This window comes from Polistes canadensis, unplaced genomic scaffold, assembly GCF_001313835.1.
Source record: "Polistes canadensis isolate GaletaPanama2010 unplaced genomic scaffold, ASM131383v1 scaffold_71, whole genome shotgun sequence".
Taxonomy (NCBI): Eukaryota; Metazoa; Arthropoda; class Insecta; order Hymenoptera; family Vespidae; genus Polistes; species Polistes canadensis.
Window position 1 is genome coordinate 235,203 of NW_014569618.1, and position 27,705 is coordinate 262,907.

Here is a 27,705-nt window from a genome sequence, read left to right on the forward strand (position 1 = left end):
ATTATATGCTTGTTTGAAGGTATATTTATTTATACGGTATATGAATAAAGTGATTATTTCTTTTATAGCATTATTTTGCATTTTCTTTTATCATTGCTTTTCTCTCTCTTTTTCTCTTTCTCTATTTCTTATGTTATACCATCTTGTGCGCAGTATAATCTCATTTTGCTTTTCTTTTTTTTTCTTTTAATAGAACGCAAATATTAACGTAGATATTTCTTGCCTATAAATTTATAATTTAAACATAATACATAAAAAAGATAAAAGAAACAGAGGTATCGCGTACTAAGGGTAACAATTAATATTATTAAAGTATTATATTATAAAGAAAAAGAAAATGATTGATTAAAAAAAACACAAATTTCCGATTCTATTTACAACATTTAATATTTGGATTTATTAATATTATTTCTAGAGACAATTTACAGATTTCGAAGTACTGTGCCATACTTCACAAGTTTTGTTTCGCTCGCGTGTATAGTTTTTTTTTTCATTTTTGTTTAAATACTCCTATATATATATATAAATAATATATAATTTTTCAAATGTTTCAGAACGCGAACGTTAAAAACGTTAAAACGATTTAAACTACAAATATATTTCGATAGAAAAAGAATATAATATTTGAGTTACTATACAGTATGACTGAAATATCAATTTAAGTATCACTAAAAAATAAACATTTAATTACTAATTATAAACTTTTCACAATGGCCATTTAAATGATTAAGAATTTGCATACCCTAATTATCTGTATTTCATCGTCAACGTATAAGCAGGGCACTCGTTATTTTAGTGTCATATTCAAATGATCATTCATAGCATGTACAATATTCGATATTTGACACTCATATTTGTTAAAAGTATTGAAAGATATAATGTATGGGACAACAAAAGTTTCAAGACCTGGAAGTTTTACATAGTGCGAGCTCTATAATATAAGATAATATAGATAGCAAAATATATATGTAAAATTAGAGGTATACTGTGCAATGTAATTAAAGAATAATTTTAAAATAATTCCTTCAGTTGCACCGTTATTTATTTTTAATTATTCTTATAACTATATATTACAACATACATATGTATAATATTAGATTGGCAACTAAGTTCTCGCCGTTTGTTTACATTTTAACTAGGAAGAATACATCGTTGATTAATAAATTGTTAATTTTTATTAAAAAATATAGACTTTTAATAAAAATTAAAAAACAGCGGGTAACATAGTTGCCAACCCCAATATATATGTAATGAATTAGGATAGGACTTCTCGAAGTGTGGGATCTCCATACAATGCCGCGTAATTAAATTTGAAAGTTATAGAAATTTGAGCAAAATTACAAAATTGATTTAAAACCAATTTGGCAAACGCTATGCATATAATACATTTGTGAATTTATGATAGTGAAAGAGAAGATAGTATAGAGTTTATACTTAGAAAATATTTGCTCGGGTAAAAAAAAGTGAAATCAAATGGAAAAGTTTGATGGCTCTGAATCAGACCACTATAAAAAATAACTCTCTCACACTGTCTCATTGTCTCTTTCTCTCTCTCTCTCTCTCTCTTCGTCTCTCATGATAATAATGATGATAATAATAATAATAATATTTTACAACTCTAATTGTACAAGTATTTTTCTAAATTTCTTTGGCTATAACGATCTGCTTAAAAATAATGGCGACTTTTTAAACAACTCGTCAACTTTTAATTTAAATAATTCACTTTGTATTGGTTCATTCAGTTGACAAAGTGGATTTTTCACGACGTATTCCAAATATACCTGAACAAAATAATACATACGTATAAATACCTAAGTAGATTAATGTTGACACAGGAAACCCATTTTTTTTTTTAAATTCTACACAGTTGAGGAGGGTCCATCAGAATCAAACTACAATACTGTACAAGCAGTAAATAAAAGTTTCACGTACATTCTTATATACCAGTTCATTCATTCCATGTTAGATAGAAAAATAAAGTTTTTACAATTTAATTCAAAAGATATTATATAAAAAAAATTAACATGGATGGGTTAAAAAGTGTTAATTCTAATAAATGATTATGAATATAAGAATTTAAAACCTACTACGAGATGGGCTGAAAAGTTTTGAGCCTAACACGAAGATGGATTTTAAATTCACTCTCATGTGTTAGGCTCAAAACTTTTCAACCCATCCCTGTATATTTCTTCTATAATATATCTTGAACTACACTGTAAATATAATTTATTTTTTTATCTGAAACAAATTGGTATATAAGAATGCATGTGAAATTTTTCCCTTCGTTTTCCTTGAAACAGTTAAGTATTTAGTTTTACTGATTATAAAGTGATGGTACTGATGTATTTCTGCAACTGTGTATAATTTAAATAAAAATTAGTGTGTCCTGTAACTTTAGCTTTCTTCTGGTAAAATTCGAAGTTTCATTAATGGTAATTATATTTCTTCACTTACCTCGCGATACAATTGTTGTAACAATTCTCTTGCATTTTGGGTTGCATTGTCCGTATTTAAAACAAATTTTAAACCAGACGGCGTTTCAAAATAATGTAGAGTATATTTACTTGTTTTGTAATACAAAAATCCTTCCTTTGGATCCAAAGGTGATATTTTACTTACAAATGATTTTATGGAAAACAGCATTCCATACATCAATTTTGCTTCCTAAAAATATAGAATTAATATTGCAAACGAAACATGACATATGACAAGAAGACTTAACCAAAAAATGTTTGGGTATATATGAAAAATAGAAAAACTGAGATTATAAAATGTACCTCTTCTTTCGTGATTCCAGATTTATTCAGTCTATTCCATTCAGAATAATATAGCAACAAACCATTTCTAGAAAATATATATAAATTGTGGATTGTCATAATCGTACGTGTTAAGTTGCACCAGAGTGCAGTCTTTGATTTTGTTTAAAATTTAGGTGCTGCCGTTACTGTAGGATCGCTGCCAAGAAACCTTAACAGCAGATAAAAATGAATCTTAATTAATTATTAATAATTGAAAAAACAAAAACGTGTTTCCTCATTTCTAAACAACGCAATAAAGTTTTCTATTATTTTTTGTTTTCAATCAATTGCTGACTTTGTTTGTTCGTTTCTCTCCAGTCTTTCTAGCTCCAATACGATATCGGTTTTTTTTTAATCTAGTAAGTCTCTTTCCTGCACCTGTTCCAAGACAATCGTTCTTAACGAGTAAACTCCTTTAATTGATAATTAAAACACAATATTTATATTAGATTTTTAATTGTTATTTGCTTTTAAATGTATATAGAATTTAATTACATATTCACTTTTTGTAGACTACTTGTTATTAAAAGTTACTAGGAAATAAGAAAGTTTCAGAAATATTGAAATTCTAGTAACCTGGCTAAGCCAAAATTGGTAATAGTAGTGTTCTACTTACCATCAGAATTACCGACAGTAGAAAAATTTTCACCGCAGAAAGAAAAAAATAAATGCTCTTAATGCTCAATAATTGCTCATTTAAAATCCATAATTGCTCGCCTAATTAACTAATAATTTTTTTACTGTCGGCAATTCTGTTGGTAACTTACCATCAGATCTCGGTCGGTAAGTCGTATTACCGACAGTAGAAAAATTTTCACTGTAGAAAGAAATGAATAAATGCTCTTAATGCTCAATAATTGCTCATTCAAAATCCATAATTGCTCGCCTAATTATCTACTAATTTTTTACTGTCGGTAATTCTGATGGTAAGTAGAGCACTACTATTACCAATTTCGGCTTAGCCAGGTTACTAGAATTTCAATATTTCTGAAACTTTCTTATTTCCTAGTAACTTTTAATAACAAGTAGTCTACAAAAAGTGAATATGTAATTAAATTCTATATACATTTAAAAGCAAACAACAATTAAAAATCGAATATAAATATTGTGTTTTAATTATTATCTTTTTTTTCTTAAAATCTAGTACTGTATGTAGCAAAGTACTGCTTTTATATAGGGTAACTTTTTAATAACAGACTTCGCATTAACTTCTATCATCTTTTATTATTATTATATCGCGACAGTTGCATAATCCTTCTGAAGAAGATATACATAAGACATAAAGCCATTAAAAAGATGTTAATCAGTCAGGTCTAACAGCTTATTTTAAATAGCACAACCATCAACTTTTTGTGCTTGGGTGTTTTGTCATTGTAAAAAAAGACTATGCTATATTATTGCATACAAAAAAATAGATTATTTTTTGTTTATCAGTTCTTGTCTCAAAAACCAAAAGAATATTGAATACATTTCATAAACATAGGATGAATGATATTTCTTTCTTTCTTTTTCTTAAATTAGTATTTTCTATTCTACAAATAGAGATTGTTTTCTTAAATAAGAAATCATTATTATCTTTAGAACCGAGATACCATAATATATGCTACATTGTTCTGCACGAACGAGAGTTCCTATTTCTTTAGCGCAACTACCTGTTACGTTAGATGAGCATACAGTTGTCTCAACCGAGAACGTTATAGTATTTTGACGAAATCAAGGAGAGAGGAAGAGATGAAATCATTAACATGTACCTTAAGTTCCTTGCTTCCCTCGTTTATCTCGTTTTATCTGTTTCAAGTTATTTCCCCCATAAGTTAGTAGTATATATAGACGGAAGAAGTAACTTTGTAAACGTGACTTGGAATTTGCATATCGATCGTAAGCATTCCACTAGTCATTTACTGGTCCTTCGTTGGTTTCTACACACAAAACAGATTCTAAAAGATTAGAATGATTTACTAATAGCAAAAGATACATGATAAGAGTATTATTCTCTATGTTGGAATATAATATTCCCATAAACGTTTATGGCTCTTATGGCCGTGCTATCGAAAGGGATCAAATTGTACCGGGCTACAAATATTTATAGGTAGGTGTAATATATATTTAAGAATGGTTTATTGTTAGTCCAACAAGAATAATATTTTTTCAGGTCAGCCATATACCATAGGTATATTTTTATATACTTATACATATACACACAGGGTATTTATTAATAAAAACACATCTGTGTTCGATATAGATTCCTCTAGTGTAATTTGGAGAATTTATGTAGGTCAGAGGGGTACCCTTGCACGGTAGAGATATCGAAAACACACCTGTCTATTATTGATCGTTCAACCCAAATTCTGAGGATTTATGTAGGTCAGAAATACCCTTATATAGCACCTGTTAAAAGCACATCTGTTTGGTATGGACTAGTTGAATGCAATCTTATAAATTTATGTACATCAAAAGAATATATTCTTACATTATGATATTTATACGTATTGGAATAGTTTAACATTTTATATAGACAAAAAAGGAAGAAAAAAAACACGGGTGCGTGTACTTATGAACGCACATAAGAAGTTATATACTTCTTTGGTGTATATATAATAAAATAAAAAGAGCAAATAATTAATCTTTCACAAATATAAATAAAATAATTTTATGTATTTCATGTATGTTCTATATTGCTGTTACAGTTCCATCTTATACTATGGGAATAGGTTGCAAAAATATCCAATTCCCATCATATCTTGACTGTAGCGAGAATTTGGGGCGAGGAGGTGCATCACAATCTGTAACAAAATATAATTTTCCATAGTACTTTGTAATTTATAGAATTGAGCCGCTTGTGGTGTGTTTTTTTTTTCAACAACATCTTTGAAATACATCGTCAATTACTGTTTTTGATTTTGTTGTCGATTCAGTGCGACTGCTGCATATTTTTAAATTAATTTTTAATTTTAATGTTCAGGAACTCAATCAAACACGTGAACAATACACCAAGCTTGCTATATGACGCGACTAACTTCATGCTGTTAATTTCCTATCGTTGTGCGCGCGCATCGTAAATACCGACCAACTTCATCCTGTTAATTTAGTGTTGCTGTGCGCGCGCATCGTAAGAATTCACTCTCATCATTTTTTTTCCCAAACGCGTCGAAATAAATATAACTTAAAAAACAATTTTGCGATAAGTTACGATCTCGTTTTTCTTCTTTTCTATTTTTCTCAAAGATAAAAACGAAACGTGAGTTCAGTCTGATGTAAAATTTCTTCGCACCTTCGGATTATTTTCATTCGATGCACGAGAAGGAAATTGATAAAACGATTGTTGTGACCTTTTGTTAGATTTTCTTTTTCTCTTTTCTTTTTTTTCTTTTCTTACCTTAGAATATAAACAGAACGCGCTCGACAGAACGTGTAATTTGTTTCGCGTCTTTTATTGGACGCATAAATAAATCGATAAGGTGCGCGCGATCTCTCGTTGCTTTTTTATTTCGCTATTGAAAACACCTGAGCTTCTTCATCGGTCAAGTGTACGTATACATTTTTTTTTTCTTCTCTCTTTTGTTGAAGTTATTTTACATATTCCTTTTATATATTGTTTTATTTGACGCGTGTAAACAGAAGATAGATCCGCGGCAAAATAATGTACGTTCGTTATCTGTTTGTTTGTTTTTTCTTTTTTTTTATCTTGCATACACGAATTATAAATTATCATTGAATGCATACAGGCCATTAGATCGGCTAGATAATGCATATTGTTTAGCTGAGGTTAGAAACAAGATAGAGAACTTATGTTATAGCAAGTTTACTAATATCAGCGTTTCCGGTTATGATCAGAACTGTTAATATCATCGAGTATATTGGTAGTAGTAGTTGACTTGGGGAAATCCGATAGATTTGGCGATTTAATGGATAATAATGCATCGGTAACGTTGATTGCATCTGTTAGCCGTGCTTTCTCTGAAGGAAAACAGACAAAAAACACACGTACTTCTGCATTAGCAAATGGATAAACGTTATTACCGATAATGGGCTTCATGTAAACTTAGAATAGATATAGCATTACGCTTAGTATCCTCTATTCGAAATTATCGAAATCAATGTACATGTATGTATCATATTTGATTTAATACTAATGTAACTATTGTAGAATATTTTATTATCTTCCATACATATATATATTGATTATCCTAATTAATTACATCGAATAAGTATAATTTAGGTATTAAGCTAATCTACTCGTCACTTATTTCAAATACGATCAATTAATACTAATTAAACATTTCTATGAATTCAGACATTTTGAATTAATAATTTTCAATATTTAAAATATATATATATATATATTGTTAAACATAATTTATGTATGGAGAGTGTACATATTAGAATAAATTTAGCTTTTACGTTTGAATTTTTTTCTTCTTCCTTTAACGAATAAAAATGAAATATTTTCAATGATTATACGCGTATCCATATATTTCTTTTCCATAGAAATTACGAATTGTTTGATATTCACTAAAAAAAAAAAACAGAAAAAAAGAGAGAGAGAGAGAAAAGACACACGCAATTAATAAAGTCTTTCCCCCATTAAAAAAGTTGAAGAAAGGCGAAGTAAAAATACATTATTAAAAATGTGACCTCTCTCTCTCTCTCTCTCTCTCCTATTCTTACATATCATCTCACTTCTTTCTTTTTTTTATTTTTTACAGCTTCTTTTCTTTTTTCTTTCAAAGAGATATTTGAAAAAAAAAAAAAGAAAGAAAAAGAAAACGAAGCTCGCGCTTAATTTGAATAGATCAAAAAGATGACGACCGAAAAAGATGGCAAGAATGAAATAAAGAAAATTCGTAGGAATAAAGTTAAACACATATGCGAGAGAATATTGTTGCATGGCCCACAAATTCGCGAATTTGTAGGCGCTGCCAGCCAGGTGATATTTATAATCTGTAAGCTTTTACGCTTGCTTGCTTGTTTGTTGTTTGTTTGTTGCGCAATCGTGAAAGATTTCATCCGTGTAGTCGTTTCGTGCATGCGCGTACGAATATAATTTCGAAAAACAGATGAAACGTACACACATGCAAACATATATATATATATGTATATACACTTTTATATATGGAACACATCTATACTCACACGCACACACACCCATCGATTTATATGCATAAACTTTTATATATGGAACACAGTTACATACACGCGCCGCACATACATTGATATATTCATATATATATATATATAGGAAAATGGTTCCGTGTGAGTGAAACCAAGTTTGCAAAACGTCCCTTTTATCCCTGAACTCGTCGAGCAGATTTGTTCGCCTTTCCTATTCAAACTGGTCCCTTCCATTCCAACAGTCGCACATACGCGATCGAGAGATAGCGAGATCATCTCTTTTCCGGCCTCTATATCTATCTATCTCTCTCTCTCTCTCTTTCTATTTTTCTATCTTTCTTTCTCGCATACATGCAAACTCACCTACGTACACGTACACGTACATAGAAATGTTCTTTCTTCCTCTTTCTCTCTCTATCTCTCTCTTTCTCTCTCTCTTTATCTCTCTCTCTCTCTCTCTCTCTCTCTCTTTCTTTCTTTCGTTCTCTTTGGCTTTCCCTTTCTATTCCAAGCATAAACGTTTTTTTCCACTCAACGTTTTCGCCCTGTGAAATAGTACTCTCCCATTTTTCTAGGTTTTTCTTTCCCATCGAATTTTCGTCCACGTAGATTCCCCTATGTTGAAAGTTTTCAAAGAAAGAAAGAAATAAAGAAAGAAAGAAATAAAGAAAGAAGATTGACGTATGAAATAGATAAAAAGAAAACTTAGCCTAAAGCAAAGTGAACGCGCAAAATGCGAGAATAGTATCCTGACGACTATTATATTATTATACGAGAGAAAAATGAAAAAGGGGAATACATATATCGATAAAATTATATCGGTTGTTTATTTCGATTATTTTAAAACACGTCGGTGGATTTGATCGAGGTGTACGTTGGTTGTTTCTTCTTTTTCTTTTTTTTTTCTCTCTTTTGCTTGGATTTCCACGAATCCGATTGTCAATGTGACGAAACGTAAATTGAACGACACTATAATGATATATTTTATCTTAAATATTAATTAATATAAAAGTATATAGATAAAATGTGTGTGTGTGTGTGTATATATTTTTGATATTTCGTTACTAATTATATGCCATTAAATTTCTATTTAAAATATTGAATTTTATAATTTGAAGTAAAAGAAGAAGAACGTTATCCATATCTCTGGGTGATAGGGGGGTGGGGGCTTCACGGATTCATATCCATCACTGAAATATGGATAACGTGATGACGAACGTGTGTCGGGACAATTAATTAATTGTCTAAGTTGAAACTTGAGAACGATAAAAGAAAATAAATAAAAAAAAGAAAGAAACAATTTCTTTTACTTATCTCGTTAGTTTAAATTAAAAAAAAAAAAAAAGAAAAACGTAAAAAAATGATAAGCATACAACGTGTAATGATTTCGATTTTTCAAGTGCAAGAGACTCGGTTTTTTTTTCTTCTTCCATTAGGTATATCGTTATCAAAGTAATTCGATTGGTCTTTTATCAAAGTAATCGTTATATATATATGACGTTTTCATGAGAATTTAAGATATCATCGAGTATGTATGTATGCATGTATGTATATGTACAAGAAGTACAAGTAAGATCTAATAAAAGAGAGAAAAAATTTGTCTTGATAATGGCATTCAGATTATACCCGGTGTATTTTTCGTTTCTCGAAAATCTTCTATAATATAATATAACCTTTTGCTTTGCATTTGAATATCATCGATAACAGGAACGATAAGGTGAAGTCATGTAAACGTAACGTGTATACGTAGTTTAAGGAAAAAGGTGTACGGGAATGTAACTTTTTTTATTTCTTTTTATTTTTTTCTTTCCTTTCTTTTTTTCTTTTTTTAACATAAGAATGCAACGAGAATAGAAGGTAGTAGTACTTGAATTTCACGATATTAAAGTACAGATAAGAGAGATATAGTCTGAATCGTTACAACTACACGAGCTTACTCGTTCTACATTCGTTTCGAGAGATTCGCTCGTGAGATATATAATATATCGTGTGATAATGACGATTTATTGATCATATTTGAAACGAAAAAAAGATTTACAAAAAGAAAAAACAAGAAAAGAAAGAAAGTAACTCGTTTATAATAAAACACAATAGAATACAACACAATGATAAATAATCGATATAAGAGAATATATTTGTATTTAATTCTATTCGCGATAATAATTTTTTTATCTTTTCATTCATATATTAATTTATATAATCTTATTATTCTACTCGAATAAGTTAAATATAAATATTATTTTCGTTTGAATTACGAATTGAAAGATTGCCATTTCCTTTTTATCGATCTCGCTATGATAATTCCCAAGATACGAGAGTAGAGTGGAGAAAAAAATGATAGAATTAATAAAATACTGAATACAAAATAATTAACACGTAAAATATTTCTTAAGTATTAAAGTATTTGACACAGAAGAAAATAAATTATAATTAATTAATAATTAAAATCAAATCTCAAATCAAAACCAAAAATCCCCCTCCCTCAGAAAAAAACCAAATATCTTTCTATTTGGATGGTCGAAATTTGTTTTGACGATAAAAAACAAAAAAAAAGTAATGAAGTGGTCTCGAAATCCTTCTTTAGATAATGCCAACAATCATCACGATATCTATCATCGTATTACAATCTTTCCCAATGGGTAAGCATCGAAGAGATTGTGGTCAATGTCGCAGAGCCAAGCCGAGTGCGTGGCTGGCAATACAACATTTAACACCAAGAGATAGTTAAATATTATATATATATATATATATATTTTTCTTTTCTTTATTTTTATTATATAATTCTCATCAGATTTTTGTTTTCAATCGTAATGGATCTCGAAAGTATAACACCGCGTACGAGTAGTAATAACAGGGTACGTATTACGAAGGTTTTATTAATTCATTTCAAATATTTTCTAATAATATTCACAAAATGTATATATATATATATATATTTATATGTGTATATGTTTCTTTTTTTCTCTCTCTTTTGATTTTATTTTATTTTATTTTAAACGATCAAATGAAAATGACACGTTGCAATTGTTAGCCCGAAGCAAACAACGTACCGTTATCTCCTGACTTAAATAACGAACGAGTGTGCTCGATAGATTTCATTAATAATGTCATTCCCGTTTGAATAAAAAGCGATATCACGAGATGATATCATTTTTTTTTTATATAAAATAAAATATATATATAGATATATATATATATAATCAATATAATAATAATATAAAATATAGTATATAACGTATAAATATCAATAGTTGGAATAGTTCGAATAATTAAAAATAAATAAATTTTCATTGAAGATTCTTTTACAAAATTATTGAAATCAGTATGAAAAACAAGAAACATCGTATTCAATTTTAATATAAAATAATTCTACAGTAATACATTACACTTAGTGTGTGACAATCCTTATATATATATTTAAAATAGTTTCGAGGTTTATTTGTTAGATTAAATTAGCAATGTTTCGAATCGATGAAATTTGAGAGATAAAATTTGTTCAATACGATATTTATAAATCTATATATACGCAAATATCTTAAAATCTATAATCCATAAATAACAGTATTAACGCAAATTTCTAACGTCAACAAATATTAATTTCACAATTTAAATATCATTTCAAATATTATTCTCATTAGAATTATCTCGAATAATTCGCGTAGTAGTTGAAAAAAATGTATTATTGGAATTTTTTTATTTCCCTTACCGCGAATCTGTTTTGTATTTTCTTTGTTTCACGGTTTTTTAACTCTACCCTTTGTCGAGTTTGAGATAATTTATATGATGCAAATATGACGTAGTCCATGTTATTGGCAGGCAAAGAGGGTTTCTCTTGGGGTTGGTGGAGCTTTGGTGGAACTACCAACGACTGAACGAGGCGGATGGGCCAACCCCATCGAGTTTGTTCTATCCTGCATCGGGTATGCCGTTGGCATCGGCAATGTTTGGCGTTTCCCTTACCTCGTATATCGCAATGGCGGTGGTACGTATATGTATTATGCGTGTAGGGTATATACATTATGTGCGTAAGTGCGTGGGAGGCGTGGGGAGATGGGGAGGGGGTGTATACCTGGTACGTGAGTACTAGTTCGTTCCCTCACGTACAGTTACTCCTGTGCAACTACCCTTTCTCTTACTCCTTCTCACCCTTCTCCTACCCCTATTCATCTATCCCCTATCTACATGTATATATATATGTATATATGTATATATATATATTCACTAGGTAGCATTGTACATATACACGCGTTCATCCTTCGTTATGTGTCTACGTAGCTGCTGCAACTACATCTGCTGCATCAGAAGGGTGCGTGTTCATTGTCGTGATTGCAACCACGAAGATCACCCCCCTTAGTCGTAGTGTACATAACGTAGCATACGTAGTTGTATGTAGTAGGAGTAGTAGTAGTAGTAGTTGTAGTAGTAGTATAGTGTTACTATATATTAGCTTGCCCGGAAGGTACGTGACGATTTATATAAACATATATTTAATTGAATTATTTGTTATAATATATCATCGTACACGTACGATGTGGTTTTTAATTTCTTTTCTTTTTTTTAAACCTAAATCGATATAATCTATTTAATCCAATCCTCGTGCTGATATCATTTAAATTGATAGAACAATTTTTACCGATTTATAATTATAAAAAATCTATTAGAGTATATTAATTGAACTTTTCGAGTGATTTGTCTAATTAAAAATAGAAAAAGAAGAAACAGTGTTACGGTATAATAAATGTTTAATGAAAATTGAATATATTGTTGTTGCCAATTTTTTTTTAATTACGAATCATTTTCTCTTTTCTCGAGGGACTATTATTATTATTTTTTTAATATCTTTGGACTTTAATTCTTATATTTCATATAACGATAAGTCAATGAGATAGGAATTAGTCAGAACAAATTAATCTCGTTATCACATTATCATCGATTTCATTCGACGATTTCGAAATACGATTAATTCCTTTTAGTTCATTTCACTTTGACAAAAGAGAGAGAAAGAGAATGAAGGGAAGGGAAAGGGAAGGGAATGAGATTTTATCGAACTTCCTGTTGCTCGATCAGCAACGTAACTTCTACGTATAGTAGGTATATTCGGGAAACCGTCACTATACACACCTAACGCATTATGTTATCCGGTATGCGTTGAAAATTGAGCCGTTTGTGTCTCTAACACGTGCTTCGGATTTTCGCTTTAAAATATATATATATATATGTGGGTGTGGGTGTATATTTAAAGCTAGATATGTTTATACGCGTACATTTGACTATGATATCTTCCTACGAGTAAGCTCTCTCTTTTATGAATTATTCAAAAATACAGGCAGACTGAAGAGAATTTCCAATATTTCATGAATCCGTATAGGATTACGAAATACCGATAGTTATCTCGTTCTCCTCGCATCATTAGAGTACATTCTAGGAGTTTCAATTTCTTCCTTTCTTTCTCTCTTTCTTGTCTACATTCCTCTCATCCCCCATTGAATCCTTTTTACCCCCCCCCCCCATTTTCTTTTCCCTTCGACAGTATCTTTCCTTTCCTTTTCTATTCTATTCTATTCTATTCTTTTCTTTTCTTTTCTCTTTTTCCCTGTTCCTTATTTTTATTCGGTATAAGTCACCTAAACTAAGGGAAATGTAAAGACGACCGAGGTAAGAATGCAGTGACGTAAAAGAGAATACGTGCACCGTATAATATTTTTTGCTTTTTTTTTCGTCTCCTTTTTCTTTCTTTTTCTATATCTCGATCATTACAGTAATAATATATATATAACAAAAATTGTAAAATTGATGTAAAAACAATACGATATTTTTGTGAAAGATTTTTTTTTCTTTTTCCTCTTACGAATATTTAAGAATAATTGAAAGGAATACATTTTCTTTTTTTTCGGTATCTCTATCATTTTGTATCTTACAAACATTTGCGTTTGTTTTTGTACTTGTAATATTCAACGACGGCTTATGGTTTCTTACCCTAGAGACCCCAAACAAAATTAGGATGGGGAGAGGGATTTTCTTGGAGGGTCTTGAGTTACAGATATTTTTTTTTTATTACACAAAAATAAGTCAAACACACGCCTCTCCGCCCCCCCCCCTCCTACTCTTGGACAGGAGAACTTTGCTGTCAATTGTTCTTTTACGCGTTGTTGCAAACTATCGTTATTATTTTTTACCAGGTGCCTTTCTCGTGCCTTTCATCTTAATGCTGATCACAATGGGCTTACCGATATTCTTTCTGGAACTTGCAATTGGACAATATTCTGGTCTCGGTCCTAACGAGGCATTTGCGCGCATGGCGCCAGCCTTTCAAGGCCTCGGTTATTGTACTTTAGTTGTTATTGGATTTGTTTTAGTCTATTACATGGTAATCGTTGCATGGACAATCTTTTATATCTTTGCATCATTTTATCCGAATCTCGCATGGGCACATTGTGATAACGATTTTAACAGCAACGGTAAGCATTATCATATTTTTAATTGCAAAAAAATAATTAGAACTTTGTTATAAGAGAGTTAATTGTAATTTAATAAATATCGATTTATATTTTAATTGAACTTGCATTAAAGATTGTTACAGTGGTATTCAAGATCTAGAATGTCAAAGTAATAACACCACGACGATATTTTACAACAGAACGTGTACACCTATTAATACAGTTTGCCAAAAATTTGGCTACCAATATGGTAACATCACGCATTGTTTGAAAGATGACAACAATGCTACCGCTTTTCGTCATCTTTATAAAAGAGTATTGTCGTCCGAGGAATATTTCAGGTAGGATTATTTTTTTTGTTAATGATAATAATATATTATTATTATTATTTACTTTTTTTCTTTCTCGCGAATTTCATTATTTTCTTTTTCTCGTTATTATTATTATTATTATCATTATTACTATTATTTCGCAAAATTTCTTTTTGCGAAAGTCTATTAGAATTGTTACTAGTTCGTGTTAGATCGAACGGTAGGGGGTAAAATACTATGCGCAGGTAGTGTGAAAACGAGAAATTTGCTATGAATCGAAGAAACCATCTAATCCTGAACGGACATGATCGTTGATCGCGTCTAGCGACTACGTTCTCGGTATTCGTGGAGCCACGTGGGAAAACTTTGGTGGCATAAGATGGGAATTACTCGGATGTCTCACACTCGCCTGGATTATCTGCTATTTGTGTCTGATACGAGGTGTCCAATCCATTGGGAAAATCGTCTACTTCACTGCAATCTTTCCTTATATCGTATTATTGGCATTGTTAATACGAGGTAAGTTCAAAAATGTTTAATAAAATATTATTTTGTTTTTGTTTTTGTTTCTTCATTCAAATTTAACACTCTTGCATTATCTTATGTATGTAAGAAACCCCCATAGAGAATGTAACATCGTTAGTAACGAAAAGGTTAATCATTTTTATCAATCGTTGCTGCTACGATTTTTATTAATTGTTAGATCATTTTACTTCCACCCCTCTCCTCCTTTTCCACGGTTCTCTATGTTTCTTTTTATTAAACCGAGTCATTTTTGCTCGGGTTTTGTGGAAACAACGATGACGATTTATCACCAGAGAATAGAAGAAAACTCTAGGAGTATACGGTGGACGACGATCCTGCAATTAATTTGCACGTCACTTGACTGTGAAATACGCCAGCACGTATTTTTGCCAACTGGGATATAAGGTGTTTGTTATTATAATAGTAGTAGTAGTAGTAGTAGTAGTAGTAGTAGTAGTAATAGTAGGAGGAGGAGTAGATAGAGTAGAAGAAAATCGCTAGATGTGTTTCCACGAGTATTTATGGTGTTGCCTGATATATACATACACACATATATATATATTTCAGTATTACAAGTAGTCTTCTCAATCATTATTTTTCCTCACTTATCGTAGATAAATTTGTCTTAATAACTTTATTATTTCCCCCACACCTCCCCCCTCCCTCTTAAATATTAAAATTGATCATTGTCATTTAAATAACAAAAGCGCAGAAGGATAGAAACAAACATAGTGGGTAAGAATAAGATATTCGGAGTTATGAATTTTTCAAAGCTTTTCTCGTATTCCTTGAGAGAAAAAGAGAGATACATTTGGTGAAACATGTTGGGAGGTATAAAATTCGATCGTAGCGTTGGAAAAATATGCTGAAACGTTTCCCTATTTTGTTCCTTCTTTTAACGGAATCCGATCCGTTTCTCGTACGATTGCACGAGACTCGAATTGGACATAAGAAACAAGGTGGTCTGGTCTTTCTATAAGAGTGAACAGAAGTAAGACCAAGTGAGTGAGTGAGTGAGTGAGTGAGTAAATGAACGAGTAAAAGAGAGAGGCAGAAAGAGACGATGGCGTTATCGATTCAAAGAGACACCTTCGCGCAGGTGTCACACTGGAAGGTGCTGGTGAAGGTTCTCTCTGGTACATCACGCCCACCTGGTCGACGTTGAAAGACGCCAACGTATGGGGAGATGCAGCATCGCAAATCTTCTATTCACTTGGCATCGGTTGCGGATCTTTGGTCACTCTTTCGAGCTATAATTCTTTCACCAACAATTGTCACAGGTGTGCTACCAATATCACATTTTTTTTATTTACAGAAATTAATCTTTTTAAAAGTTTGTTCAACTTAATATATGGAAATATATTTACCTGGTAGGTATTATTATATATATTAAAATATATATTATATATAAAATATATATATTAGAAAATAACTCTAGTCACGATTTTTCAAGTACGAAATGGCAAAGTAGGAAATATTTTCAGCATTGCATTCTCTGACATTTTTCTGAACCTTTGCAAATCGATTTATAACTCGAAAAGGTATTCTGCGCGTAGAAAAAAGAGTTTACTTTAATTTTATATAAGTTTTATTAAAATCTATTCACACTTTTAGTATAAAAAATATTTATCAAAACTTTTCAAAGAAATAGCAAAGTTGTACAATTTACAGCATTGCATTCTCTGACATTTTTCTGAACCTTTGCAAATCGATTTATAACTCGAAAAGGTATTCTACGCATAGAAAAAAAGTGTGTACTTTAATTTAATATAAAAATCATTAAGATCCGCTTGCTATAAATATAAAAAAATATTAAAAGTATATTCATAGGAGCAAATCGCAGTTTATTGTTAACTTGTAGAAAATGTATTCTTTAGTCAAAAATACTAGGTGCTATTTAAACAAAATAAAGTTAACCTTAAAAAACAATAAAAAAGAAATGTTTTGTCGAACATTTTTTTATTGCCATGTATAGTCAATTAAAAACAGATCAACTTTGGTTTAAAGTATTTTTTTTGTCAGATTATCGCAAGTACTTGAAAAATCGTGACTAGAGTTATGTGGTACATCCTGTATATATATATATGTATTACAATTTATTATTATTAAATTTTACTATTTTCAATAAAACGACGATTCGTTTGAATTTTCATGGAAATACTTGATCGGTTTATTTTTATATTTCATTTTATTAGACTATTTATTTTCTCTAACGAACGTCAGTGTGTTAGCAAGATGATAAGGTAATTGTGACAATTAGGGTTAATTAGCAACATACCAGACACCTCTAAACACGAGTAACCAATCACAGGAAACAGTATCGTTCGCTTTCCTCTAGTTCTGATTTGTACTCGAGTTACAGATTGACAGAAACGTTCGATAGCTCTCTATGATGCATAATCCCCAGGTGTCAGGCTTAAACGTTCGACGGTATGGTATCGTATGATATTCTATGGTATGGGGTATACACATCGCGAACTGTAGGATTTCGATTTTACGACAAATATGTTTCAACGATCAAACGAACATTTGCGTGACGGCAAACTCGTCCGCGGAAAAAGCGGCAGGTAGTAATTTTGATAGAATGCTATATTTGTGCTAGGGAAACGATTCACTTTGCCAATTTGTTTGCCACAGATCCTTAAGGATAATACGAGCCTACCATTTCCTATAGTTTATCCCTGCATTTACGTTTTTAACGTTTTAAGTGAAATATCACGTTTTAACGTGTCATTATATTGTTTTTCATTGTGTGTACGACACACAACCTATGATATTTAACTTATCATTTTTTTCTTTCTTTTTTGTGTTTTTTTTTTTTCCATGTTAACTATCTATCGATTATATTTTTATACCATTAACGTGAGAGAAACTATTGTTTATAATTATTAAACAAAAATTAATATATATTATTACCAATAATTTTATTTTCTTATTTTCTTTTTTCTCGATATTTGTAGAGACGCCATTTTCGTCAGTATCACGAATCTCTTCACGTCGATATTTGCGGGCTTCGTGATTTTCTCCATATTGGGATTCTTAGCTAAACAGATGCAAATGCCAATAGACGAGGTGGTCAAAAGTGGTACGGGATTGGCTTTTATCGCTTATCCGGAAGCAGTGGTGAGAATGCCCTTACCAAATCTCTGGGCATTTCTTTTCTTCTTTATGCTTTTTATCCTTGGTCTTGGTAGTCAAGTAAGTAGTCATTATTTTACTTTTATTATTATTATTATTATTATTATCGAGAGTTAATTTCTTCGTGGATAATTACAACATCTATATTTACCTACTTTGTCTTTCCAAAACCAATTTCACTAGCAGACGCAAGCTTTTAAAAGAGAATTTATTATAAGGATCTTAAAAGAAGCTTATTACAGAAAAGATTTTTTTCTCTCTCTCTCTTTCTATAAATTTCTCTTTTATACAAAATATTATAAAATGTTTCTAATTAACAATGCTCTTTTTAAAATTGTCTCTCTCTCTCTCTCTCTCTTTCATCAATTCTAGAAGCTACTTTACTTCTGTTGAAAAAAAGTTTAACTTCTTTCAACACGATTCTTATAATAAAACGAATAAAAAAAAACATTTTAGAGTATACTTATCGGAATAATAGATATATTATCGATTATTATTATTTCTTTTGCTGATAAGTATACGATTAAAAAAAAAAGAGAAAAAAAGAAAAACTATAGAAAAAAAAAGAAACGTTTGTAAGTAAATAATACACATACACGATGTTAATAGTAGTGAAAAAGATTTTTGACGAGCGATTCGTAGGAATGGCTAAGAAGGCACTATGCGAGAGAAACTCTGAGAAACGAGTGGTGGATGTTGCTCTGCTGCTTCGTGTATTTATCAAAAGAAGCTGCAAGTGAGAATGTACTTGCTAGTGAGCGAAAAAAAAAAGAAAGAAAGAAAGAAAGAAAGAAAGAGAAGGAAAGAAAGATGATAGTTGCACGAACGCGTTACTTTTGCATCGTCTCTTAGCCCTTCTCGCTCGTATATCATGGAAAGAGTTATGGTTTGCTGTCTGAGTGAAATCCACACCTCTCTTTTTAGCCCCCTCCCTCCCTCTCTCTCTCTCTCTCTGTTATCTTTTTTCTCTTTCTCCGTGAGAAGAGAAAATAGAAAGGGTGAAACTGTGAAAGAGCGAGTAGATCGAACGGTAGAGAAAGTCTTTGTCTTGAAACATTTTCTGTCCTCCTAGGAGTGTCTCGCGCCAAGAGAGAGGTAATTAAGGCAGAGGCTGGAGCAAAAACTTAAAAAAAAAAAAAAGAAAAAGAAAAAACAAAAAAGTAAGAGGAAGAAAGTAGAATGAGTTAAATAAGAAAAAGAAGAAGTAGTAGTAACTAGAAAAATAAGAATGAAGAGAGAGAGAGAGAGAGAGAGAGTGTGTACACACACAGTATATACATCGATGGAACAGAGGATAAACAAATTAATAATTATTTTTTACGATGATACAGTTCGCAGGGGTGCAAGCGATAAATGCGGCAATATTGGACGTACGACCGGATTTAAGAAAATACGAAAGTTACGTAATACTTGGAATATGTATATTCTGTTGGTTATTGGCAATACCAATGATCTTCGACGGTGGAATTTACCTGTTCACTTTGATGGATTGGAATACAGCGTCTTGGGCTATACTATTGATCGGTGTCGCGGAGGTTGTACTAGCTTCTTGGTGTTATGGATGCAACAAATTTCTCAGTAACATAGGCGAGATGCAAATGAAGTTTGGTCGGTTGTTACATAGCTATTGGTGGCTCAGCTGGGTCGTGCTCGCGCCTATCACTTGCTTGGTAAGTGCATTACCTACTACACATCGTCTACATCTGTGACCTTCTTCTCCTTCTCCTTTTCCTTTTCCTTTTCCTTTTCCTTTTCCTCCTTATTCTTCTTCTTAAGAGGAAGAGGAAGAGGAAGAGGTAGACACCATTCTCGAGCCAAGAAGAACTTGGTTAAACTCTTCGATTCTATTAACCATCTCTCGAGCCAAGAAAACCGAACGAGAGAAAAAGAGAGAGAGAGAGAGAGAGAGAGAGAGAGAGCATCTTTTCTTCTTCACTTTCCACCCGATAACAGAGTCTCTTTGGTAAAACGACCGAGTGAGATGAAAATGATAGGAAAGTAAAGGCTTATATGTATGATGTTCTTTTACACCATCCCTCCCTGCCCCTTGTCTGTATTCTTGTAAAGGATCACCCCCTACCCTTTTGTTGTACTTTCTTTTTTTTCTTCTTCTTCTTCTGAATATTTCCTCTCCTCTCTCTCTTTTTCTTTCTTTGGAAATGATTTCCCCCCCCCCCCGAGTTTCTTTTCAATTCTTTCTTTTCTTTTCTTTTTTTTTTTTCGTTGTTGTCGTTACCCCGTTATATCATTCACGTAGCTTATGTTATCGGTAACTCGCATGCGGCATATCTGTCATTTAAAAAAAGGGTGAGTCAAAGGTCTTTGCCAATCCACCGGGAATAAGTTTGAATTGTTAACCGAAGGAAATATTACTTTACGATGTATTTTCTTTCCCTTCGATTTATCGATCGGTCCGCGTCCAGGGTTTCGTTCAGGTAATAGGTACGGTAGAAGGGCATTTCTCCCCTCATCCCCCTATGTTTTCTCCCTCTGATGTTCCCTTTGATTGAAATAGTTCGGCTGTGAAACATCAAATCGAAAGTTATTACGACTAGTTTCGCACTCGAACGCATTCAATGTATCCAATGTATGCGTGATTTCTCTTCCATGTCTCTGTCGTTCTTAGTTCGCCCATTAAATAATCGTCTAAGCTTTCACCTAGAATGCAATCATTATTGAGTTTTAGACAGGAACAGCACGGAAGTACTTTTGTCTAATGCATTCCAACCTTTCCTCATTCTCCTCCTTTCTTTCTTTCCTTCCTTTCTACCTCCTACCCCCTAGTCACTAAACTTTCTGCTTTCTCTCAGACTTACTTTCCATTGTAGACAATCCATTCCACGGGGGCGCACGTACTTATCTTCTTTCTCTTCTTTTTTTTTTTTTTTTTTTATCCTTCTACCCCCGCTGAATTATTTTCTCTCTTTGNCTACCCCCTAGTCACTAAACTTTCTGCTTTCTCTCAGACTTACTTTCCATTGTAGACAATCCATTCCACGGGGGCGCACGTACTTATCTTCTTTTTATTCTTTTTTTTTTTTTTTTTTATTTTGATCCTTCTACCCCCGCTGAATTATTTTCTCTCTTTGAGTTTTTCTTCTTTTTTTTTTTTGGGTATACTTAAGAACGTGAATCGAATTAATTTACGAATCATTCGGGGAGCAAAAAAATTATTTTTCGAAATTATCTTTCGAAAGAAAAAAAAATTGTTATCGATGATATTGCGAATGTTTCTTTTTCTATTTCTTTTTTTTTTTTTTTTCAAAAAACACACTGTCGCAATATTGAGAATATCTTTTGAAAGAAAAAGAAAGCAACTATATTTGTCGGTTTAATTTTCTACTTGCAGTTTGGTTGGTTGTTTGTTTGCTCGCTTGCTTGCTTGCTTGCTTCCTAAAACTTTAGACTTCTCATCCATGTCCTTTTACTTTTTCTCCTTTTTATTTTTACCTGGTTGTACGCTAGGTAATATTCTAGATTGTTTCGCTTTAACGCAGTTATCCCAATCAGAACTTTTTCTTATTTCTGTGATCAAAGGATAGTGGACAAATTTAACCATGGTGAATTAACAATTTCCATTGTAACTATCACCGGTATAGAGGTGAAAATTCGTAACGTGGCAAGTAATTTGTAGTAGAATTGGGTGACCAACAAAAAGTGGTGACCATCAAAAATGGGTAAACGGGGTAACCGCCTAATTGCCCGACCGCAGGAACGAGCGATATGTGAACGTAGTAGAGTGTATTGGTGGTTACGAGTATCTAACCGTATAGTGCGAGAGGGAATACACGTATATATGCATAGACCAATACATATGCATATGCGTTTTGTTCCGTTAGAGGAGACCATTTTTCAAAGTTTCTTGTCATCCTTTGGGGGTGGGACACGCCTACGTAACTAATACTACATACAATAGGTAGGTATTTTGCCAACAAGCAGGCAACGTCCAAGTGGATCTCGTTGTAGAGGGTCTTTGTCATCCCTTATTTACCAACAGTCCAGAAACAGAAGCCCGTTTCGAAACAAATGATCGCATAGAGTAGGTTTTTCCTAGGTGCACCAAGTACAACCAACCAACCAACCAACGAACCAACCAACCAACGTGGTGAACGAAGGACAGTGTCCAGTAGCATTCTCTCGGTTCACTTGGATTTAAAGCAGCCCCCGTTAGATCGATAACCTTTCCTGTCACACGCACGAGTCAAATTGATTGCGGCAAGAAGGGTTCTGTTCGTAAAAGGGCGTACGCTACCTTCGAGATATCGTTTGCGATATAGAAAGGAAATGGTAGAAAACGTCACAAGGATTTTCCTCTTATTCTTATTCTTATTCTTTCTTCCTTCCTTCTTCCTTTTTACCCCGTTAACTTTCTCATTCTTTCTTTATCCCTTTTCAACCCTCATCTCTCGATTCTTTGTCTCCTATTTCTTTCTTTTTTTCCTTCTCTTTATTATATCTACCCCACTTTCTTTCCACCCTTTTTTCTTTCGTACTTTTTCTCTCATTCTCATTCTTGGAATCGTATAATCGAATAGAATTGTGCTTAGTTCGAGTATTATTTCGTTATTCGCAAATAATCGTTTATCCCTTTCATAATCACGGATTTCTATTCGATGAGAAATATACGTAAGGTTTCTACTACGAGATCGATGCGTATCGATTCCTCCAATCAGGCGTGAAACCTTTCCGTGCAACCGCGTACGCTTCGAAGTTGATAAGCGAATTCGAGTCCGCCTCTCCCCTAGCTAACATCAGATTAAATTTGCAGAGCATAGCCACAGAAGAGCGAACAAGCGATACCGATCGTCGACTCTTCCTGTTCCTATCTCTCTCTCTCTTTCTACAAAATTCACCTAATCTCGTGTATAAGCTGCGTTTGATCTCCAACATTAAAGAGATCAAATTTAAGATCAGAAAACAAAAAACTAATAGAAAAATAATAATAATAGTAATAATACGAATCGATTGAAGCGTTATTTTTCTGTAAAAATATTTTATTAAAACTATTTCTTTCTTTCTTTTTTTTGTGTATGCCTAACCGTGTTGCATTATCTCTTTCTCTGTTTTTATTGTATATTTTATTTTTTTGTTGTTTTAAATGTAACGTTATTTAGCTTCTATTTTTTCTTCTTCTTCTTCTTCTTCAGTCAACACACCCTTGTTACCTCCTACATTTGTTCGTTCGTTGGTTTCATCCCTCTTTACCTCTCTTATATTCCCTTATGTTACTACACGTTGTTGCACCGGTTACGCGAGCGTTTACGCGCTTGTGTCTGTCTCTGCAGGATTTCAAGCACGAATAACACGTTTTGCTTTTCATCCGTAGGGGGTCTTCGTGTATCAAATGTATACCTACGAGTCGGCAAGCTACGGTGAGTACGTCTTTCCTGGCTGGGCGAACACGATTGGAATACTAATCGGACTATCTACCCTGGCACCCTTTCCGATCTTTTTCGGCATACATCTTTGGAAAATATTGGTAAGAGTTATACTCATGTTATTATATATTATATTTCAAAAGAAAACATTTTTAACCATCCATTTCTTTTTCTTTTTTTCATTTTTTTTTTTATCTATACGTGAATTTATTTAACACATAAACAAACGATAAATCAATACGTTTTATTTATCGATATTTTTACATACCATTACGATACCATTCAAAATAATCTTTTCTATATTTCGAGTGAATTTATTTATTTTCTCTTACAAAACTATTTCGTCCATCATAATTTGTGTAAACGATGTATATCAGAATATTATTTATGATAATTATTCGAATATAAATTTTGATCGGGGGTATATCGTATGAATCTGTTCGATTGATTGTTCACAAGTATAACGAGTTAAAATCATTTACACGAACTGGGTTAGAATTAAAAGGCAAGAACATTTCTGAGCATTCAGGGGAATCGGGGGGGCGGGGGGTTAAAGTGAGTGGGGGTGGTATAGTAAGCGGTCGTAGAATGCCTTTTAAAAGTTGCCTGTCTAGTGATAGGATCTTCGGTAAAGGAGAAACGTCTTAATACAAGTTTTTCAAGGATACATTGTGATTTGATAGTAGTAGTAATAGTAATAGTAGTAGTAGTAGTAGTAGTAGTAGTAGTAGGTAATCGCACTTTAGTAAGGAAAAGTTTTGTCCGGTGCGCGTTTCATCGCACCTATTTCTACGAAAAGTTCGAACTAACGCCTACCTACTTCTCTCTCTCTCTCTCTCTCTCTCTCTCTCTCTCTCTCTCTCAGCTACTTCCGCTTTGTGTTAACCGATAAATTTACCATTACTCTTATCTCCTTCCCTTCTGTTTCCGATTCACTTTCTTTCTCTCTCTCTTCCTATCCCTTCCTTCCTTCCTTCCTTCCTTCCTGAAGTAGAACTTGAGGAAACTACTCGCGAATCTTCGCAAGGGTTACAATTCTAAGGAAGAAGAACAAAAGCCCTTTAAGATTTTCTATAGTCGACCATTCAAAAGCTTTGCTTCGATCATTTTCATATATATATATAGTATACACCTATGTACGTTGTGTGTACCGTTTACTAACACTTTATGAGAAAACTTTTCGATTATACTATTATTAATACTACTTGTCAACCCCCCCCTCCCCTCCAACCCTTCTGGCTAGTTTAGTCCATTACTCTGTTAATGGTTTAAATTTGATATAATTATACGTGTAAATAAACATTAGATTTATTGTCAGAAGAATAATAACAAATTGTCGTATTATTTTAGCATTAATCGATTTATCGCTAGAAACGTTTTAAACAATTTCATTTTAAATGGAAAATAGAGAAAAACGACGTTTCGTTTCTGTTACTACTTTGTTCGCAACCGAATTGCCGACCATATTAATTTGCTTAGAGTTAGATATAATTGATCAATCGACAAGTTATGCTTACCGTGTTGGATTCGCGATTGTAATGATAATAAACGAATGAAAATCCGGTGACCAAATTCTATCGGAAATTAACATAGAGCTTGATTTCATTGATTTGTATTTCGATTAGCCGTTTATACGTCGAAATCTAATTGTTGTTTAAATTCAAACTTAATCGAAAACTACGCTCTCTCACTCTCCCTTTCTCTTTCTCTTTCTCTCTGTCATAACACGGACGTCATTTTCATTTGATTTGAAACTTTATGCGTCGTTTATTTTTTGTTTTGTTTTTTTTTCCCGTTCGAGTTCGAGCCCAAGGACCAGCGGGCAAAAGTTTCTTGTCGTACGAATATTAAACTAACACTCAACCTTATTTTATAATACTTTTCGACGTTTGAAAATTTATACCAATCCCATGTCGTCCCACTTACCCGTTCCCCCTCCTACTCTTGCGTTCTTTCAAAAAGAGGGGAAAAAAAATTAAATAAAAAGAGAATTAAAAACTTTAAATTAGATCGTTAATTAGTGTCATCCAAACAACTACGAGGCAAATTAATTCTCTTCTCTTATCATCGATCGTGTTATAACATTTGTTTAAAGTACTCGAGAGAGAGAAAAAAAAGCAACAACAAAAAAAGAAATATATACTTGGAAGAGTGAGAGAGAGAGAGAAAAAAAAATAATGAAGAACAGGTTAGGTAGAAAAGGTAGATATATAATTATGAGTTTTCCCTCTATCAAAAACATTAACCCTTTTATCATAGAAATAGTTATGCAAAGAGTATAGAAGAAAGGAGTAATACACCTTTTAACGAGTATGTGTATGTCTATGTGTATGTGTGTGTTATCTTAATTCTTTTAATTTTACACAGAGGAAGAGCTATTTATTCCGGCCGACTAATTTGTGGGGACCAGCCATAAAAAAGGACAATTTGGATTCCGATAGCATCGAGACAGCCATCGTGAAATCTGAACAAATTTGCAACGATCATTGAAAAACGTGATAAGGGAAAAAGGAAACTACTCCTACGATTAATTTCTATTCCAGTATGATCTTTTCATTTAACGTATATTAGAGTTAAGATAGCGTAACAACGTTATAGTACGGTTCGTTTTATTAAGATGAAGAAAATCTGCCTAACCGGGCTCCCACTCTAGTAAATCTTATTTCATTACTTTGTTCTACGTTATATTCCACCAACGGTAGGGAACGTTCCCGGTGGTATAATTAGCCCTACTAAAATAAGCCGTTATATTATATTACATATGCGATGATATACATATGATATATATATATTTATATATGTACAATATACGTGTATGAATATATATTCACACATATATATATATATATATATATATTCGTATACGAAAGGTATCTCGTAGGAATAGATATTACGCTAACTATACTTAATTATACTGTTTCGTGCGTAACGTCTTGTCAAGCTGTATGTGTGTCTCAGGGACCGGAGGGAGGATAACAACGACGACGACGACGACGACGACGACGACGACGACGATGAGAATCCGCAGAACTTTAACTACAACTTCTTGATCTGCCGAAACGTAAATTATATGATTTTGGCAAACGAAAACAAGACTCTATCATTTACAATTGTCTTATATTCACAATTTATTTTATTCCTAATGATTAGTTTCATTTATGTATATATATATATATATATATATATAAAAGAAAAAACAAACAAAGAAAAGCGCTCGACGATGTCTTAATTGCAAACAATAATAATTATAAACAGTTACGGATTACGTTGTAAATAATTCTATATTTTATATAAACATAACAAGATATAAGTAGATATTTCGCGCGGGATGTCGTGTATTTATTAATTTATAATTGTTTTTTGTGTCACTGCGTTGTGTTCGATAATAATTCGATCAAAAAAAAAAAAAAAAAAAAAAAAAAGAAAAGAGAGTTTGAATAAAAATGAAAAGAAAAAAAAGAAAAAAAAGAAATAAACATTCCACGTAGCAAACGTTTCTCCCCACCCTCCCTCTTCTCGTATGTATATGAGGTATATGAATTCCACCCTTTCCTCTCTCCCCCTACCCCCCCACCACTATTTAAACATTAGTTTTAAAAGCATAAACATTAACGTCAACGAATAATCAGGTTTATACGGTCCTATGTGAATAGAAATGTATGGTGAAATATGAATGCGAGTTATTAGAGTAGAGTGTTGACAACAAGAGAAACTCTGTCTATATTTGCTATGTTGTTCCATCGACCGTTTTAACGAGATGCAAAGGGTCGCGTGGTACTTTTATTGCATTATATACTCGATCAATTCACTATACAATTCCCTTGTGACGTTCTTGTTATTGTAACCATTGGCAGCATATACACGTGTTGTAATAAACTTGTTATATCGGATTGGTCGATTTTCGATTTAGCTTTGCACAAATGCAATAATATCTAACAGTCATTGATGAATTTCTGTTGTCTTGTAATCTTTTCAAATGAATTTGACTATGTAAAATGTAACGTTG

At 32.3% G+C, this 27,705-nt stretch overlaps 2 protein-coding genes across 2 annotated transcripts; one reads left to right on the forward strand and one right to left on the reverse strand.

Moving 5' to 3' along the window:
* Positions 1 to 1,024: 1,024 nt before the first annotated feature.
* Positions 1,025 to 3,345, reverse strand: LOC106786307 (trafficking protein particle complex subunit 1). Its single transcript, XM_014747535.1, has 3 exons — positions 2,778 to 3,345; positions 2,455 to 2,664; positions 1,025 to 1,781 (listed from the first exon to the last, which is right to left on the reverse strand). The coding sequence occupies exons 1-3, from the start codon at positions 2,874 to 2,876 to the stop codon at positions 1,653 to 1,655; spliced, it is 438 nt and encodes a 145-aa protein (XP_014603021.1). The 5' UTR covers positions 2,877 to 3,345; the 3' UTR covers positions 1,025 to 1,652.
* Positions 3,346 to 10,574: 7,229 nt separating this feature from the next.
* LOC106786292 (sodium-dependent proline transporter) lies at positions 10,575 to 26,189 on the forward strand. Its single transcript, XM_014747502.1, has 10 exons — positions 10,575 to 10,594; positions 11,711 to 11,892; positions 14,090 to 14,368; positions 14,481 to 14,688; positions 14,984 to 15,177; positions 16,283 to 16,463; positions 18,144 to 18,381; positions 19,653 to 19,991; positions 23,648 to 23,800; positions 26,067 to 26,189. The coding sequence occupies exons 1-10, from the start codon at positions 10,575 to 10,577 to the stop codon at positions 26,187 to 26,189; spliced, it is 1,917 nt and encodes a 638-aa protein (XP_014602988.1).
* The last annotated feature ends 1,516 nt before the right edge of the window (positions 26,190 to 27,705 follow it).

What these genes read in the sequence shown, in the direction of transcription:
- LOC106786307 (XM_014747535.1), bottom strand. Translation starts at nt 2,876, where the DNA reads ATGACAATCCACAATTTATATATATTTTCTAGAAATGGTTTGTTGCTA. An exon ending in CTGGAATCACGAAAGAAGAG is followed by an intron (nt 2,665 to 2,777) that starts GTACATTTTATA and finishes CTATATTTTTAG; the next exon opens with GAAGCAAAATTGATGTATGG. An exon ending in TACAACAATTGTATCGCGAG is followed by an intron (nt 1,782 to 2,454) that starts GTAAGTGAAGAA and finishes TATTTTGTTCAG; the next exon opens with GTATATTTGGAATACGTCGT.
- LOC106786292 (XM_014747502.1), top strand. Translation starts at nt 10,575, where the DNA reads ATGTCGCAGAGCCAAGCCGA. An exon ending in CGTATATCGCAATGGCGGTG is followed by an intron (nt 11,893 to 14,089) that starts GTACGTATATGT and finishes ATTTTTTACCAG; the next exon opens with GTGCCTTTCTCGTGCCTTTC. An exon ending in TAACGATTTTAACAGCAACG is followed by an intron (nt 14,369 to 14,480) that starts GTAAGCATTATC and finishes CTTGCATTAAAG; the next exon opens with ATTGTTACAGTGGTATTCAA.